This window comes from Dreissena polymorpha, chromosome 13 (genome assembly GCF_020536995.1).
Source record: "Dreissena polymorpha isolate Duluth1 chromosome 13, UMN_Dpol_1.0, whole genome shotgun sequence".
Taxonomy (NCBI): Eukaryota; Metazoa; Mollusca; class Bivalvia; order Myida; family Dreissenidae; genus Dreissena; species Dreissena polymorpha.
Genome location: NC_068367.1, coordinates 71,576,109 through 71,594,280, shown reverse-complemented (window position 1 = coordinate 71,594,280; position 18,172 = coordinate 71,576,109). Strand labels below are relative to the sequence as shown.

The 18,172-nt window shown below is 34.3% G+C and overlaps 1 protein-coding gene across 3 annotated transcripts in view; it reads left to right on the top strand.

Moving 5' to 3' along the window:
* Nucleotides 1–11,673, top strand: part of LOC127855786 (uncharacterized) — a 44,724-nt gene extending 33,051 nt beyond the window's left edge. Inside the window, exons 2-10 of one of the 3 annotated variants that reach the window (XM_052391595.1) lie at nt 2,309–2,433; nt 4,262–4,556; nt 4,956–5,061; nt 5,926–6,056; nt 8,555–8,655; nt 8,809–8,937; nt 9,052–10,594; nt 10,704–10,882; nt 11,143–11,673. In XM_052391595.1, coding sequence (XP_052247555.1) covers nt 2,350–2,433; nt 4,262–4,556; nt 4,956–5,061; nt 5,926–6,056; nt 8,555–8,655; nt 8,809–8,937; nt 9,052–10,594; nt 10,704–10,882; nt 11,143–11,415 — 2,841 coding nt within the window. In that variant the 5' untranslated portion in view covers nt 2,309–2,349 and the 3' untranslated portion in view covers nt 11,416–11,673. Of the gene's footprint in view, nt 1–2,308; nt 2,434–4,261; nt 4,557–4,955; nt 5,062–5,925; nt 6,057–8,554; nt 8,656–8,808; nt 8,938–9,051; nt 10,595–10,703; nt 10,920–11,142 lie in introns of those variants that run through there. The other 2 variants (XM_052391596.1, XR_008037738.1) reach the window with 2 other exon arrangements.
* The last annotated feature ends 6,499 nt before the right edge of the window (nt 11,674–18,172 follow it).

Genomic DNA, 18,172 nt, shown 5'->3' with positions numbered 1-18,172 from the left:
TTATTAGACGTTTCTTGTACAATACGGAGAAATATATCACGTAGTGTACAGTTTAAACGTCTAATAAGCTGCTTTTTATTCTATATCCTTTTCTTATGCAATTGTCAAGCGCCTGTGTGAATCGACAGTGCGGTACAGGGTGAAATGCGTATCTAAGTGACAAAGGGTTAAATACATATCTAAGTATTTAATGATTAAATACGTATCTAAGTGGTAAAGGGTTAAATTTGTATCTAAGTGGTAAAGGGTTATATAAGCATAGGATTCTTCCTTGCAGCATCGTCTTACTGAAACTGGAACAGTAAGGACAAAGGGAATATGATCTTCGTTCAGTACCGGTGAATGTAAACGACAATTTGCAAGGTAACGGTTCTAAATACAATTAAGGCGTTATTGTTTGGCGTACAAAGAATATGCATACCGAAATATGCTAGACCGAAGTTTTTTGCTGAAATCAGCATATTTGAAGCATTAATTGTGCTAGCAGTAGTCATGTATCTAAATGTAAGCAAATTTATTGTATTGAAATGTTCATTAAGTCTAAACTGTCTGTGTGACTGCAGTTAAACATATATTTTTTAAACTGTGAAACGTTGATATCATTATGTAAGTTCATTCTTTGGACAGACGTGAAGATTGCATTTATTATAAACACGTCATCAATTGAACATAATTTAAAGTTTGTAAACGTTTTCGCTTAAGACTAAAATAAGCATTGTGATGCAATGAGTAAATGTATTAAATTAAAACATACACTTGCAATACAGATAACTGTGTATATACACAATAAACTTTGAGTTTTCATTACTACTGATAGGCGATAACAAACGAAGTTCTTACATTACATATTGCTGCCATGTTATTTAGTTTGGCTCGTTTCGCCAATATAATTATAGGGAGCTTGGTTTCCGTTCTTTTGTTTCCATTATCTCTCATGAATGAGTGTATTTCTCTTCAGGTTTTAGACAATCTTAAATTTGAAGAATAAACCACTCATACTTTCTTTACCGTCTTTAGTTTCAGGTATAAAGAGCCTCATGCGTGTCAAATACAATGTAATTTATAACATCGGAACAAACAGTATGCATTATTGTTTAAATGTATGTTTGATTGAATGCGTTTTAATTCCCTTTTAGTTGCAATGTTTTGAGGATAATATACACTTATATGTATCAAAAATATTGCTGGGCCAAGTGTGAGGTTGAGTGCTCTAAAACAGGTTTAAACCCCCAATGCTTTGCATTGACCGTTCCAAGGCGGTGACCCCAGCTTTACTCTTCTATGTGTGTATGTTGTTTTGTATTGTGCTGGTTTGTACTGTTTTGTCAATCGGTGACTTTCCTTCAATTAAGAACCAACACAATGTATATAATAAGAATGCAATACTGCTACAACAGCTTGAGTTTCACGTATTTATATTGATGGTATTTTAATCGCTGCGTTATTTTTTTATCAAAGAAACGAATAACATTCAAACATAAAATAAAAAGGCCTCTCGTGGTATAACACGCATGCATCAAATCGCAGAAGTATGATAATCTGCAACACGCATGAGAATTAGAAAATACATGTACATGTAGTACAATGTGCACGAAGCAATTATAGATCAGATAAGATAAACGGAGTGAATTAAAGACGCTTCCAAATGAAATACATAAAACGCAATCCAGAAAAAAACACAATTTATTTTGAAAAATCTATTCAGTGCTGTATACATGTAATAACAATCAGCTATCATATGACAAAATATTTTCGTTGAAAATGAAAACGTTTTATTCTGGAAAAAACAATAACAACAGAACATGTTTTCCAAAATATAAAAGTAATGTTTATTTTTTATTTAGTGTGTTACAACCTGAGATAGCAAAGGTTGAAAGTTACCGAATAATGTTTCATCAAAAAACACTTAAGATGTATAATGTTAAATAATTATCGCACAGTGAGTTTACATACGGCAATCTAGCCCTCCGTACCCACGTTACACAATATCAAGTTTCAACCACGCTTATCAATGCGCCGAGTTAACTGTACTGTGCTTTAATGTGTTTATAATTTCTTAACTGTCGCTTATCGCCTGTGCAATACACTTTTTTCAGTTTACATCGAATGTTGCGTACATGTTTAAAACAAGTTAACCATTTCCTGCTCAAAAGCAAAATGGAAAATGGCTAGAGTAAACCAGCATAAAGCTCGCAATCTGTTTAGGTTGTATGCTGTCTGCTGCTATATACGTATCGTAGAGTTGAAAATTGAGTCTTTAAAAATTGAATCTAGTAAGAAGTTTTTTTTTTAAATATGATTTTCTAAGGGACTACAACCGCATCAAAGTGGGTTTCTGAGTTAAGTTAAATGGATAATTCGGGAGAATTAAACGTGTTGGAAGACCTTAAGAACAAACTGGACAGCGAACTAGATACGGCTCAGCGATACCAGGTAAGAACCATTAATCCATTTAAATGCCTAAAACGATAACCGCTCACTTTATAGCTAAAAGACTGACAACAATATTCTTAAATGTATTTGTTGTAAAATGATGTACCGAATGAAAAATAAAACAGAAAGCATAACAAAATTACTTATTTGATGTTTCAGTTTGCATGTAAGATATCCTTCATGTAAATGTAAGCTTTAAACAAAGTCAAAACATTTAAAGCAACACGTTTTTGGTTATTTTAAGTTATCACGTTAAAGTTGTCATTCAGGTAGCAATGCACACTTGTAAATCGATACACGCCGATATACCTGTCTCGCTGAGGAATGACATAATTTTACTCAGAGCAAACCATTAATTGCAAATCAATAGAAAAACACTATGTTTACTAACCGTGAAAATATGCGTTGGTAAAACGCTGTCAAACGTGTGTAATTAAAGGTCACATTTTATTGAATAAGCATGATTTAAACAAGTTGTGTATTGTATGGGCTAACCCAGCTAACACAATCACGCTGGAAAAAAGTTGTACCAACGTTACGAATTACATAACGTTGTAATTACGTTATTCTACAACGGTGGTACATTGTAAAAAGGAAGACTCCAAATAACGTTGTTATTCCGCAATAAAACAACATAGAACAATAACTTAAATGAGACCATTATACGTTACAACCGAGCTATATCTGCCGAACTGTATAAAACATATCGTCTTGGTTTTATTGTAAGATACTCATTAATCTAATAAACCAACAGTAATAGACAGTAATCACCACACAGTACAAAGTGATCTTTCAAAGTCAAGTCAAAGTGCAAACAGAATTTAACAATTGTGTTCGATATGCAAGCATTCAAATTGATTGAAATAGATGTGTACTTGTGTTGTTTGCATTCATAAAGCATCGGCTGGTGTGACATTTCTGGTGGCAATGGAACTTCAATCTAAATCTTAAAATAAAATGATACATTTAGCGTTTTAATAGGTCATTTTTTAACGAGGTGTTTCTTTAAATAACAATTGTTGATATGTATATTATACACGAAGACGCCGTATATTGTATCGTGAACATGCACACAGGAACACTTAGGTTGAATATCTTGAACATAACGGTGAAATTTAAGTGCTGAACAAAAACAATCGTGTGAAGTAAATTAGTTGAGCTTATAAATTATTTAAACAAAACATTTAATGTCTATTTAATATAATATTATTGAAATGTAATTCTTCGTAGTGGTTAAATCGTTTACATATGCGACACATAGTATTATTAGCTTCAATTAATAAGCCAGAGAGAATACAATAACATTGATTTTATGGCAGTAGATGCATGCTTGCAATTGCATTACGGTTGACGATGTCTTTACCTATCGTTTTGTAACTGCACATATATTAAAGAGAACAGCATTAGCAAGAAGCACAGTAGATAACCAAGCATAGCAGAGAACATATCATTTCTTTGTTTACGTGTTAACTAAGCTTACGCCCTTTACGGAAGTCCTGAAAATGTTTAAAAAAATATTCTTGTAGTGTATGGACTTTGAAATAAACTATTCTGTGAGTTTTTGTGTATGTGTTATTATGCGACATTGAATATGCGTAAAGTGTCGTCCCAGAGTAGCGTTTGCAATTCGCACAGGCTAATCAAGTCTACACTTTCCGTTTAGTTTGGAATTTTCGTTTTAAAACACTGCTCTTGGCGAAAACCCAGTGTATGCGGAAAGTGTCGCCCCTGATTAGCATGTTCAAACAGCACAAGCTAATCTACGACGAAACTTAACGGACACGCATGAAACCCCCTTTTCACAGAGCTAGGCTCAAATTTATTTTAGATGCTGCGGTTAATGAAGCACCATCTCGGGTCCCAGTATTATGAAATCATGGATGAACAATGGATGCCTAGAGATTTACTTGAGTGCTTGGAAAATAATATGCCGACATCACAGGTCTTAACCATACTTTCACACGTCTTCGGTGAGATGCAATTGCACAATACAACGTCATATAAACCGTTTACAGACTATATCAGTAAATACTTTATGGCAAAAGGATGCTTTAACCGCGTGGATATGATTGGACGAACAAAGGAGCTGGCAGATGTGGAAAGGGAACTTGAAAAGCGGAGAGGTTGTTTTGAAAACTTGAAAATGCTTTTTAATTTACTGTCACATTTTCCTTATAAGTGAAATGATGTCAGTTCAATTTATAAAAGACAAGGAGAACTGTATATACATAACAGACAGACATACATAATGTTTGATTTACGTTACTTTACAGTTTTTTTTGTAATTTACAAGTGAGTCCATATAGCTGAGTATCATATTGCCTTTTTTTATTTATTTATTGATCACATGCAGATTATCAGATATTCATTATTTTAATATTAAATTGTACAAAAATTGTGTTGTTTACAAATAAAACAATAATCAACTAAATAGTAGAGTATTTATAGAGTAACATATACAGACGATATATACAATGAATTTTACTCTTAATTTGTACAGAAAAACGTTGTTTGTATTGTAGGGGTCTGCGTGTATGGGCAAGGTGGTCTCGGCAAAACAACGCTGATTAATGAAGTGTGTACACGTTGGACGTATATGAAAAAGTCCGTGAAGAAAGTGAACCTTAAGTATGCTACATCAGTCATATGTTTGATTAAGATTAATAAAGTGAACCTTAAGTATGCTATATCAGTCGTATGTTTGATTAACATTAAAGAAAGTGAACATTAAGTATGCTAAATCAGTCGTATGTTTGATTAAGGTTAATAAAGTGAACCTTATTTATGCTACATCAGTCGTATGTTTGATTAACATTAAAGAAAGTGAACATTACGTATGCGTCATCAGTCGAATGTTTGATTAAACATTAAAGAAAGTGAACCATAGGTATGCCACATCGGTCGTTTATTTGATTAAGATTAATAAAGTGAACCTTAAGCATGCTACATATGTCGTATGTTTGATTAACATTAAAGAAAGTGAACATTAGGTATGCTACATCAGTCGTACGTATTATTAAACATTAAATAAGTGAACCATAAGTATGCCACATCGGTCGTATGTTTGATTAACATTAATAAAGTGAACCTTAAATATGCTATATCAGTCGTATGTTTGATTAAACATTAAAGAAAGTGAACCTTTAGTATTATACGTCGGTCGTATATTTGCTTATCATTAATAACGTGAACCTTATGTGTGCTACTCCAGTCGTATGTTTGATAAACATTAAAGAATCTGAACCTTAAGTATGCCACATCAGTCTTATGTGTGTTAAACATTAAAGAAAGTGAAAATGAAAGTGTAAGTATGCTACACAGTCGTACGTTTTATCAAGATTTACCCCAAATGTTAACATTTCAGCGTATTTTCATTTTGCAATACATGTATTATGGTTTCTTGATCACATTTCGGATTGTTGTGACTCGTTCGAAACAATTGTGGAATATATAATACATAATATTAAAAAATAACCTAAATTATTGTTTCAGAGAAACTAACAGTATGCGCACAATGCTGGCGTTGATTTTCAAACAGTTCAATGAATCGTTCATCGAAGATGAAGGAGATGATGTGAACCTTGAAACAGTAGCAGTTTGCTTAATTGAGGCTTGCAAAGACGGTATTTTTTCTTTTAAAAGGGCCTTTTCACAGATTTTGGCATGTTCTGAAGTAAACATGGGATATAAAAAGCTTCAGTAAAAAATCAAATAATCAAATAACAAAATAAAATTTTAAAAAAAAAGAAAAAAAGTAACCTCAGCAGGGCTCGAATCAGTGACCACTGGAGTCCTGAACCAATTAGACCGCTCCGCTATCCTGCCAAATATGTATGACAGACGTATTTTATACTTTATATAAGCAATCTTCGTAGTTTCACAAAATTAAACGACAAAAACAGAACTCTCCAAATTATTCAATCGTTTCGCGTTGCAACGCTTTTTAATTTTCAGGTTTTTAAATCGTCAAAAGATCCATATAATGGCTATATTAGAGCATGGTAAATGTTCAGTATTACTGTTTCCTTACAAATATCATAACTAAAACGAACATTTGCGAATCTGAAACAACTCTTTTCAATTTTGTCAATTTACTAACACGTGAAAAGGCCCCTTTAAGAGCTTCTTGCGGATATACATTTTGAGTTATTATAAATTTATTATCATTTGTGAAAATTATATATAGTAAAACAGATTACCAAATATAATTTTGAATGTAAATCATACGGAAGGGTTACATCATAAAGCATTTTATTTCGAAATAAACTGTTAATAAAGGATTGTATGAATCATTACGTATTAAGCGCACGTACGAAGGACATTACGGTTGTGTGTTTATTTTGTAACTGCTCGTTTTTATTACATTATTTAATATCATTTCTTTTAAATCGTTGAAAAGAGGAATTGTTACAAGAATAGCGTATTATTTGTCACTATAACTTCCGACAATGAGGTAATAGTTCACAATTAAAACATGAACATAAGCCATGTTATAGACACTCTTAACAGTAACCTAACAGTGGTCACTTCCCGATCGTATTTCGCACCGTAGATAGACCTCATGACAATCAAGTAAACGTTCAATCAATAAAGGTGGGTTCCCACTGCCGATCCGATCAACTCGATCATCCCGATCATCAAAATTTCCCGACCAAGCTCGACTAAAAGGGTATACACGACTTCTTTTCGACCTCTTGTCGATAACACACGACCCCCACACAACTCATTCACGACGTCCACTCAACCATCTTTCCGATTTCCGCTCGATCATCTCGACCTATACGCGAGCCCTATACGATCTCAGCTCGACCAAGTGGACCTCAGCTCGATCGCCACCAGATCTTCTCTCGACCAGATCGTGATGGTCGTACTACAGTCGTACAAGGCGCGAACGGTCGTTTATTGAAACTTTGAGAATAAAACCGTTAAACATTGTTGTTCACTAATCACTTCAATCATCATGGATTTTTGTACTAGTTTTAGCAGTATCAGTCGCCTTTTTGCCATTTCTTGGCATCTTTGGATGTTTACTCGTCCGATTCTAAGAAGGTTATAAGAGACAAGCACGTCGTTTTGCATGTGAGTTTTGTTTAAGTGACATGAGGTCGTCTATGGTCGAATAGCAATCGAGAAGTGATCGTGTACGGTCGAGTAGCCGTCGGGTAGCAGTCTAGTAAATATGTACATCAAATCGAATAGAGGTCGAGTGGATCGTGTTGCGATCTACAATAACTCGAGTAGAGGTCGAGCGGATCGGGTAGAGATCGTGTAAAAGATGTCAATCCGATCGCCACACGATTACTTCACGATCAACTCGATCTTCTACTCGACTAATACACGACCACTTGCCAAGCGCTTCTCGATCCATTTCCTACTCGACCGCTACTCGAAATTTTTTGACATGTAAAAAAATATCGGGTAGGAGGCCCGACCAATGCCGACCTACCCGACCGCCCCCGATCACTCATGCCGACCGAACCAGACCAGTACCCGACCGCTTGGTCGGGCTTGATCGAGTTGATCTGATCGGCAGTGGGAACCCAGCTTAATGTGTATGTTATTACTTACCCGTTCATATCAGTGCCATTGTATCTTTTAGCGCGTTTTAAGACATGAACACAAAATAATTGCGCGGACTTGTTTAACGAGTTTTTTTAACGGTTTAGCACGTGTTACTTGTGTTGAGAAATTAACAATATGCTTCTAACGAACAGTTCTATTTATTTTGTGACGGAAATGACGTCAAATAGTTGAGGCAGTGATCGCTTCTAGATATAATTATGAACATAATGATTAATATTCTCGGTAAAATTTTAAAATACACGATTGCATTATTTTTTGTTAATATCGTTTCGAGCAATAACGACAAATAAAAGATAAGAGTGATCATAGTTGTATTTTAGAACGGGTTTGCTTGTTTAGACTAATTAACAGTTTAAAAATAAAAATATAAGTGTTTTCCTTATCGAACAACCCATGTTTTGAATCTTTGTGGTAATATGTGCTTTTATATGGCTACCCAATACAGCGTTTGAGATTTGCAAAAAATAGCTAAATAGAATTGCCAAGTAAAGTATTTTTAATGTCTTTGATTGTGTAAGCTACAGTTTTAATTTTATAGACGCTGGGAACACCATGCTGTTTTTGGATAATGTAGAGAATGTATATGACAATGAAAGACAACCATTCCAGTCTACTATGAGTTCTCTTTTGCGGAATAATGTAAGTGCTTTTGGAAAATTCCATGTGCTAAATGCTGTTCAGTTTCGACATGATAGTACTTATTAAATTATGTGTTTCTCACTTTTTTGTGTAATGTACGTATCTAGTATTCGCATTTGGATGTCATTTACAATACATTAATTGTGCCTGCAGAATAAAATCAAATGGATAATGACGTCACGATTACCTCTTGAAAATATAGAAGGAGATCTGCGCCACTACCAGCTAGGGCCAATGCCACCAAAAGACGCTGAAAAGCTTTTGGAAATGTCTTGCAAGCCAGTACGTTTCAAGACTATATATTTATTTTATTAAACGTCCGACTCATGTGATAGTGGTAAAATTAATTTGAAATTATATTAACCTATTTTTAACATATTTGTAATGCTATTTCAGAAATCGTTACCGGAAGTTTATAAGATGGCAGTGCTTGACAAATGTGGCAACGTTCCTCTTGCAATTAAAACTGTCGCCGTAGCATTGGTGAATGATTTAAGCACTGATAACGATATAAAACTATCCGTAAGCGAGTTGGAGCATCGTGTACGCTTATTACTCCATGGAACGTTCGAATGCATAGGCTATGCTTTTAATAAGCTTTCTACGTCTTTACAACACTCTCTAAGAATGCTTTCAGTGGTTGGGACTATTCCAATTGATTTAGAGTGTATAGAGACAATTTTGAATCTGAGCCCAGAGCCTTTGAATCGATTAATGTCGGAATTGGTCTTACGCCAGTTTCTTCAACCGGAAGCACCGGCTGTAGGTGATTTACTATTTGATCGCAAGTGTGTTCGTTACTCTTTGCATCCATTAATCGTACAGTTCTTTAATAAATGGCTTCACAAAAATACGTTTAAACCTGAACTGATGATGAATGCAAACAAACGGTTTTGTATGTATATTCAATGCAAAATCAAGAAACTTATCGGGCAATTTGATAAAAACTATACACAATCTGTAACTGCAGTGCAAGAAAACAGTGAATTGTTTCACAAGTTTTTGGAAATTGTTCCATTACTAGACATTAAAGATAGTAAACATTATGAAGAGGAGGGTGCTCGCGAAGCCTTAGGACAAGTTGCAGATTGTGTGAAAATGTCTCCGAACGACAGGTCAAGATTTTACGAGAAGTTTTCTAAGAGTTTTCTGGCGGTAAATGACTATTCTTCGTATTGTTATTGGCGACTAGAAGCAATGAAAGCGTTCTTGATTGCTAAAGATTTAAGTGAAGCTTCACGAGTTCTTGATGACATCGAAACCAAATTACAACTTTTGAGTAATCATGAAATGCAGAAAAATATAACAGTTAATATTCTATTTCAAAAGAGTCGCTTGCTACGTTTGAAAGATATACCGATCAACGAAACAAAGGTTATTGAAATTTTAGATAAGTCATTGGAAATGAGCAAACAGCTAGAAATTCAAGACCCAAACATGGCAGTTCTTATATCAAATATTGAAAACCTCAAAGGAAACGTGTGTTTTGATGTGCATAAATACGACGAAGCATACTTTCACCACAGAAAGGCTGTTCACATTTTGAGACAGTATATTAAGGATAAGGATCACCCGTACATTACTGTGTATGAATTTAATATTGGAACTGTAATACTTCAAAAGGCAGAAACTCTTCTTCAGGACGAACTATTTATACCTGAAGAGATAAAAACATATTATCTTGAGGCTTTGGATATATTCAATAAAGCGATTGAACGTGATCGAAACATGGGAAGACATTATCGGCCCCAGTTTGAAGCGAAATTAAGCTACAGGGCTAAGGCGCTGGAGCGACTATCAAGATATAAAGACGCATTAGATGACCGCAATGAAGCAATTCATCTTGTGAAAAATCACTTCGACGTTCATACAGTACTTACAGATGCCTACTTCATGAAAGCTCAAACGCTTCACAAATGGATCTTGAAAATTCAATTAGGTACGTCATACATATTTTCAAGTTTTGTAAAACATGCACGACAATGCAATTTATAAACGTAATGATTTTCTGCGACGCTATTGTTTTAATTTAAGTTTATACTTTGTAGATGAAGAAAACCGCAAGCAACAAAAAGCATATATGAATACTTTAAGGGATGTCCATGGATTAGTTCTAGATGGCGCTCCTTTGTCGGAACACCATAAGTCGAAATTTCTTGACATGTACCGAAGTTTTGCAAAGAAGATGCCGGTGACTGAGAAGTCAAAAGTTGAAGATTTTTGCAATGTTGGTAAACTGTATGTTTATTAACAATTACTATATGGTATTCAGCATTTTAATTTCTTTAAATACATTGAATCCTCGCTCATTAAGGTTTACTGAATATCGGTTCACTTCACTTCGACTTTTATTCCCATATACGTTTGTGGATATTGTCATTAAACGTTAATGAACATCATAAAGCATTCACCGCAAAAAGGCTTATATCGATGTGGTATTACACATCAAACATGAATAAAAAATTATACGCAGTCTTGTTCTTACAGAGATACGAAATTGGAAGACCCTTTGAATCAGATTCTGAGTCGGACAGTTCAGAATCCGATATGAATTATGAAGCTTCATCAGAGGAACTATCTGTCGATAGTGGAACAGAAGAACAAATGGACACAAATCACGAAATGTTACATAACTCATTCGAGTCGTCACACGGTATGACACCAGCAAATAGTTCTCGTAAAAGGTCACGGCATGACTCTGACTCCGGGTCTGATGACAGCATCACCGTTGATCCTAGATATGTGCAAAACTTTAAGTAGACGTTTTTACAATACATTATAAGTGTTACAGATATGATTTTTTGTAAGACAATCTATATAAATACTAATTTGGGTGTTTGTGTTTAATCATTAACATTCTTATTAATTTTTTAATTCTCATACATAAGTTTTCTGCGAATAACGTAACGATGCTTTTTGTATGTGTTGTTTCCATTTATTTTAACACATAGTATGGCAAAGTAATCGCACACTTTTATGCATATAACTTGTAATAAAAGTCGTGATCTGAAGTATGAACTCACGAGCTCTTGCAATATTTTAAGAACATAAGGCATGGCATCCATAACAGATGCGACGAAATATATGTGTTCAAGAAATGAGAAAAAAGGCTGGTCTCAAAAACCTATTATTGAAAAGAATGTGCATTATGTTTATTACTACATATTTACATGTTTAGTATCCGTATCATGTCCTCATTCAGGGGCAAACCATAACAAAATCTGAAAAACGTTTAAGTATGTCATACCATGTCTTAACTTTTCCTATTCAAGCACCCGATCTAAAAATATGTGCGTGAAACGAACTGATTGAATAGGAAATAACCAAATGTTGATTCCATCGTGATTCCAAAAGGTTCTTCAGTATAAAAAGTTAAGACCGTACATATTGGATATTCATGTTTGCATACCGTACTGCTTGGTTTACTGCTGGCTATAAAGCGAACAGCAAAACGTTTAAATTCTATTTTCGAAAAGTCGATGATGCAATGATGTCTGCGTAAGTCACCTATTAAAGTGCTGATACAAGACAAACAAAACATGGCTATAGTGTTCCTACAGCAATGTTAAATTCACGCGACAATTACATGTGAGGTGTCATCTGCGAATATGAAGGCCCCTTTTGCTCTGCATTATGCCGTTTTAAATGAGTACTCTTAAGCATAATCGATAGTGATAATAAGCACCACACACTTGCGTGTGTACGTGAAAATTCGATTTTCGGACCAGTCGGATGCACATGTGACCACCAAACCCCCACACCCGCCACCACACACAAACGAATTGCTCTTGAATGTACTTGTATTGGGTAAATGATACTGGTAAAAAAATTATTCGTGTTTTTGTAAAACTTTCCTTTGTATTGAATAAACATTGCATACTGGGGGTGACACGTACCGTCTGTGCCGCCAAGTGAAGACAGACCTGCATCTATGTATGAATGTGTTTCATGCATATACCTTTGTTAGATAAGTTAATCTACATCTTTTGAACAGTTTTAAGCATTGTGTTTTCATGCTTATCTGTCGTGGGGTAATCGTATTAAGAATATGTTTTTTGTTTTTAAGTGCAGCAGTTGCACACAGTTATGTTGAAAAAACTAAGAACTCAAAATCAACCATTTTTAACAAAGTACAAATCAAACAACGTAGTTCATAAGGTTTTCAACAACATTTGTTTGTGTTTTATTTTAGCAATGTTGATCTTTATAAAAGTAAGCGAGTGTAGTCATATATCAGGACCACACGATGGACTCCTTTATAGTATTGAAAATATACATTCTAGCTTAAATAAATTTAATTTTCCAACATACCTCACATTTAATCCAAAATTTTACACTGCATAATAAACGTGCTTTAATTCTCATTTAAAATTACTTTGGGCTCAAAATGTTCATTCTCTGTAAGTTACCCATCACTTTATCAAGACAAATTTGAGTATAGCTATCAAGCTACATTAGTGCTTGGTACATTCGCTGCGCATCCGGGCGGACTTAGTTCATCCCAGATCGGTGCTGGTTTGTTTAGATCTTTGTCCCCTTACTTAACAGGTTTCTTCAGTGTAATCTTTTCCCAATTTGACCTTGCGAAGTTCAATTATCAGCAGATTGAAGTAATATCGTTCAAATTTTAATTATTTTTTTAAGTAAAATAGTAATTGATACTGGTTCACATCCCGAGTCTTCGCACAAAACAGCTTCAGAGTCCGAATTCGCACAAACGTAAAACGCGCACAAATGCACACAAATGCACACAAACGCGCGAGATACACACAAACGCCGCGCACTTGCGCATGCAAATACATACGCACTGGGGCGCATGCGCGCACGCAGTATCCTCAAATGTCTTATTGGTTCCCTGTACAATGACAACGCAGTTCATGAAAACAAGATCTACGAGGTCGTAAACTGCCCCCTACATCAGTACCACAAAAGTCGAATGCCCTAGTATTCTGAATAAACAATTCAGCAAGCAATCAAAATCTTTGCACGCACTTCTCAATTACATGAAAGAAGACACCTCATGGAGGGACTGAAATTGACATTAGGAAGCATCAACGATAACTTGTTTGAACAGCCGAAGCAAACAAAAAATTGTAATTTAGCCGAATGTATATGCAAGTTATATACGCAATACTACCATTAAGGTGCATGCATTTACTAGCGGAAAAAATGCTTAAAACATTCCACAACCTAACTGGCTTCTGATGGCGCCTCCGGTACAAACAAAGAGGATGATTGTTGAGGCACGTCTCTGTTGCTTATTGTCTGCTGCATTTGACCATGCCTAACTGGTTGATAATGCACAGCAGGTTGATTATTCATCATCGGTTGACCATGCACAGCGGCTTGAGTATGCGTAATTGGCTGGCCATGCATAAGTGGCATATAGCCCTGGTAACCAGGCACAGCACTTACAAACGCCATGCCTGTAAATTGGAGATTTGTCACAACAAATAGAAGAAAAACATAATTTATATTTAGCACTATGAAAATAAAGAATGAACATAATATATGTGTCTTGCGTTCTTATCATCATCATATATCCAATGCATAGCAATGACCGTTTTATTCCATCAGTTAATTGAATATTTGCGTTCGAGTATAATGCACATTTTGTAAGAAAATACACATACCAGGAGCTGATTGTGCATGCTGTCGACAACATTTCTTGGTACAAATGCAAATAAGACCCACAAAAATACAGAGCAGACTAGTTATGCTGAATAAGAGGGCTATGATGCCAATCAAAAGGGCCCCAGAGTCACTGTTACAGCAACTGTAATACCGCACATGTTAATATTGTACCCATGGTTATATCATGCATAATCAGTAATCTGTAAAACAATAACAACAAACATAGCTTTAGTAAATAGTCTTATTACCATACTTAAAAAACAAATTAACTGATTGACTCACTTATTCAGATTTAGTAAAATGACACAATCCCATATCTAGCTGTAAAGAAAATCCAAATGAAAATACACACTATATACGTTGAGGTTTTCAGACCAGATTTGAAAAACGACGTCAGTTATGCTGGTATTGTTTTTACATTTATACATTTTTCTATTTGATTGCATTTTGAAGTACTTAAGCATTTTTTTTAAATTAAACTTGCCCTTTAACTAATTTGAACCCCAAATGCGTTTACCGTTCCAATGTGGTTACTCAAGCTAAAGTCATGTTTCTATTACTTTTTGTGTTTTATGTTTTGTCTTCTTACGTGTTACAAATTAAATAAAATACAAGTAATCAAAGAGAAAAGTAAATTGATTTCATTTAAATATGATCACCAAATAGTTTTTAACACCGGCACAGGAATTTGTGTAATTGGAATAAGATCCTTACCTGTTGTAAGATCCTTGTCTAGACACTCAAAGAGATATCATAAACAAAGTATCCCGTATTGTCATGTTGTTCGATAAGTATGCTACAATTGTTTTAGAATGATTTTATCCATTATCTTAAAACCGCACGAAAAATCGTATATGACAAGTTTTGGGTATTCAAATATATATGTTTTGTAATTTTTACTAACCTCTTTCTATTTTTAAATTTAACACAACGTATTGTGATATAACTTACCTTATTGCATCCTATAAATATGCACGCAGTATCAAAATGCTTCATGTTAACATAATGAACTTCGGACAGAGTGTCTTATAATCAGATAACAGTTCCTTAAGGGACATGTTCACCGAGTTTCATATTTTCGAAAAATATAATTACATTAAAAAATCACTGAACTGAAATATTTGGAAAAGATTAAAATAGATATAGTCTCAGAGAAAAATATGTACCTGCACAGGATATCGAATCCAAAAACACTAAAACCAAACGCTTACCAGCTTCCACTAAACTGCAAAGTTTGTAATTAAAACCCTTTGTCGGTAATACATGATTTTGCACAATTATCGATGATGATTTAGAGAATATGTTGCTTATAGAGATTAAATCTTAAAAGTCGGATCTGCGTCATCAAGTTAAATTGCACTATTATTGCGAAACAAAAAGTCATGCTTAACTTTAAAATTAGGCTTTTCATTTACCGTTTCAATGCTGTGAATACAGTTTTAATAATGTGTTCTTTTGTCGAGTGTTATGATAAGGAACAATGTCATTTGTCATTCACAAAGACCTCGCAGTGATGATTCACTTTAGCCCCCGTTGATGCAACACACAATCTTCTTAAAGAAGCTATATTATCGCGACTTTTCTGAAGGGATATTATATATGAACAGTATCCTCAGGAATGTCTACCTGTCCTATTTAACCTTTTCCTTGAAAAGAAAATCAGGAGACCCTTTATGACCCCCAAACCTCTATATATTGTTTTATTATATACCTGTTCAATGCATTTAACAAAATACAGGTTGTATCAATCGTTGAAATAAAAAATCCCGTATTACGCTACTCGCTGTTTCCAATTCCGTATTACCATACTAGCCGGACTTCTTCGACCCATTTAATGACATCACATTCCGCGCACCAAAAATATAAATATTTTAAATTACGAAATATATTACGTAGAACATCGTGTGACGTCATTTCTGTGACGAAACACAAAAGTTTTATGTGGTGTTTTTTAACAGTAAACTATTTGTTAAAAATATCGAACGAATTCAAAACGTATTTTGGAGTGTGTTTATTATGCTTAAATGTTGATTTCGATAGGAATACAATAAAATAGTGTGGTTTAAACTAAGTTTCGATAAAGACATGGAGGAATAGAAGTGGAAGTGCATATCGTTTCAACGTTTTTGTTTTAAACATCGGATTAAAGTTGTCAACTTAATTGTTATAAACGTTGGATTAACGATTGCATTAAGGTAAGCGTGTCGGAAACCTGTGTTTTCCCGGTTCGAATGTTTGCACGTTAATTTACATAAACTGTATTCATACGCGTCTTAAAAACTATGTCAGTTTTGTTAAAGTAAACAATACAATTGTTAACTGTTTTCGCTAGTTGTTGTATGTAATAAAAAGAATATTACGCTAGTCAATTGTTCCAAGAGTTTGTATCACTCTCGTGGCCTGTGCTATTTCGCATCACACTCGAGGCTCCGCCTCTCGTGTGATACGTCATCACACAAGCCACTCTAGTGATACAAACTCTTGGAACAATTAACTAGCGTAATATTCCGTATGTATTCAGTGAACCATTTATCAGAAAAAAGCATCGGCAGCAAAAAGTGCCTCTTTTATATCATATATTTCTTACTGTGTAACCAATTATTGTTTTAGCTAATGAATTCCCATACAACTAATTAAACACTGCGGTGAACATGGAAAGCATTGTCGAATACCTCTTTTATGCGGATTATTTGGAGAAGTATCGCTTTTCTGAAGAACAGTAGTTTCAATTACCATTAAAAAATAGTACCCAATTAATAATATCGTCCAAACAATTATAAAATATAGGGGTTGTCTAGATTGTCGAAGCTTTATTTAAATTAGAAAATAACATTAGGTCCGACTTGGTGTGTTAATTGATTGTATCATTGCTTCGAGTAATCGAACAATTTATCGAATATTTAAACCTTTCATTTAGCCACATTGTACTTTGCTTATTATCTGTAAAGGCTTTTGATTCTGTTTGCAATCATACCAATTATTTCTATTCGATCCATTGGCGCACTCGACAACTATTTCGTAAAAAAATAACATCGTTCAGCCATTATGAAATATACATTATTTTGTGAACATAACGGTCAAAGGTTGTCGAATAAAATTTTAATCCATAATTGGATTATAAATCATTATTATTCAAAGTATATTATTTAAAAAATGTTTAAAGTAATGCATTAATATACGCCACACTTTACCACAAGAGTTGATTTCCATTTGGAAATAATTTCTATAAACAAAAAAATCCATACAAGCGAAAAGTGTCGTTATTTATTATCCTGTGCGAAATGCACAGTCTAATATTTGACGACACTTTCCCAGACAGATGCTCATTTATTTTGATGTGGAACGAAGTTATGTACACTATCACGCGTTAAAACGTTCAGTTATTCAAAAAAGGTCACTTTGAAAATGTGGCCGATTTATCAAATGGCTAGTATTGAAATTGGTTAGATAACATACAACATGAGGCATTGAAATACGTTGATTAAAATATATTAAACGTGTCTCAATGATATTCGTGATAACGAAAACGTACTACCGCGTTTTTGTCACAGGCTTTGCTCTTAGCGAGGCCTCTTTATTTGATGTGTCGTTTGAAAGGCATTTGATGGTGATGGTCCAATTAAACTTTACGATCGAAGAAAACTTGAACGTTACTACATCGTCAATAGTGTTACCTAGTATTTAAATAATGTAACATGTTTGAATGTTTTATCCTTGAACAATTGACTAATCACGGTTTCAAAACATTTAGGTGCACACATGTCCGGTATAAAATTATGTTGCTAAACAATATAAAACAAACAAAAAAACGACTGACAAATGTTCAAAATCATCAATATAAATGCGCGTGATGGGAGTGAGGATAAAACACTGCGTTCATATT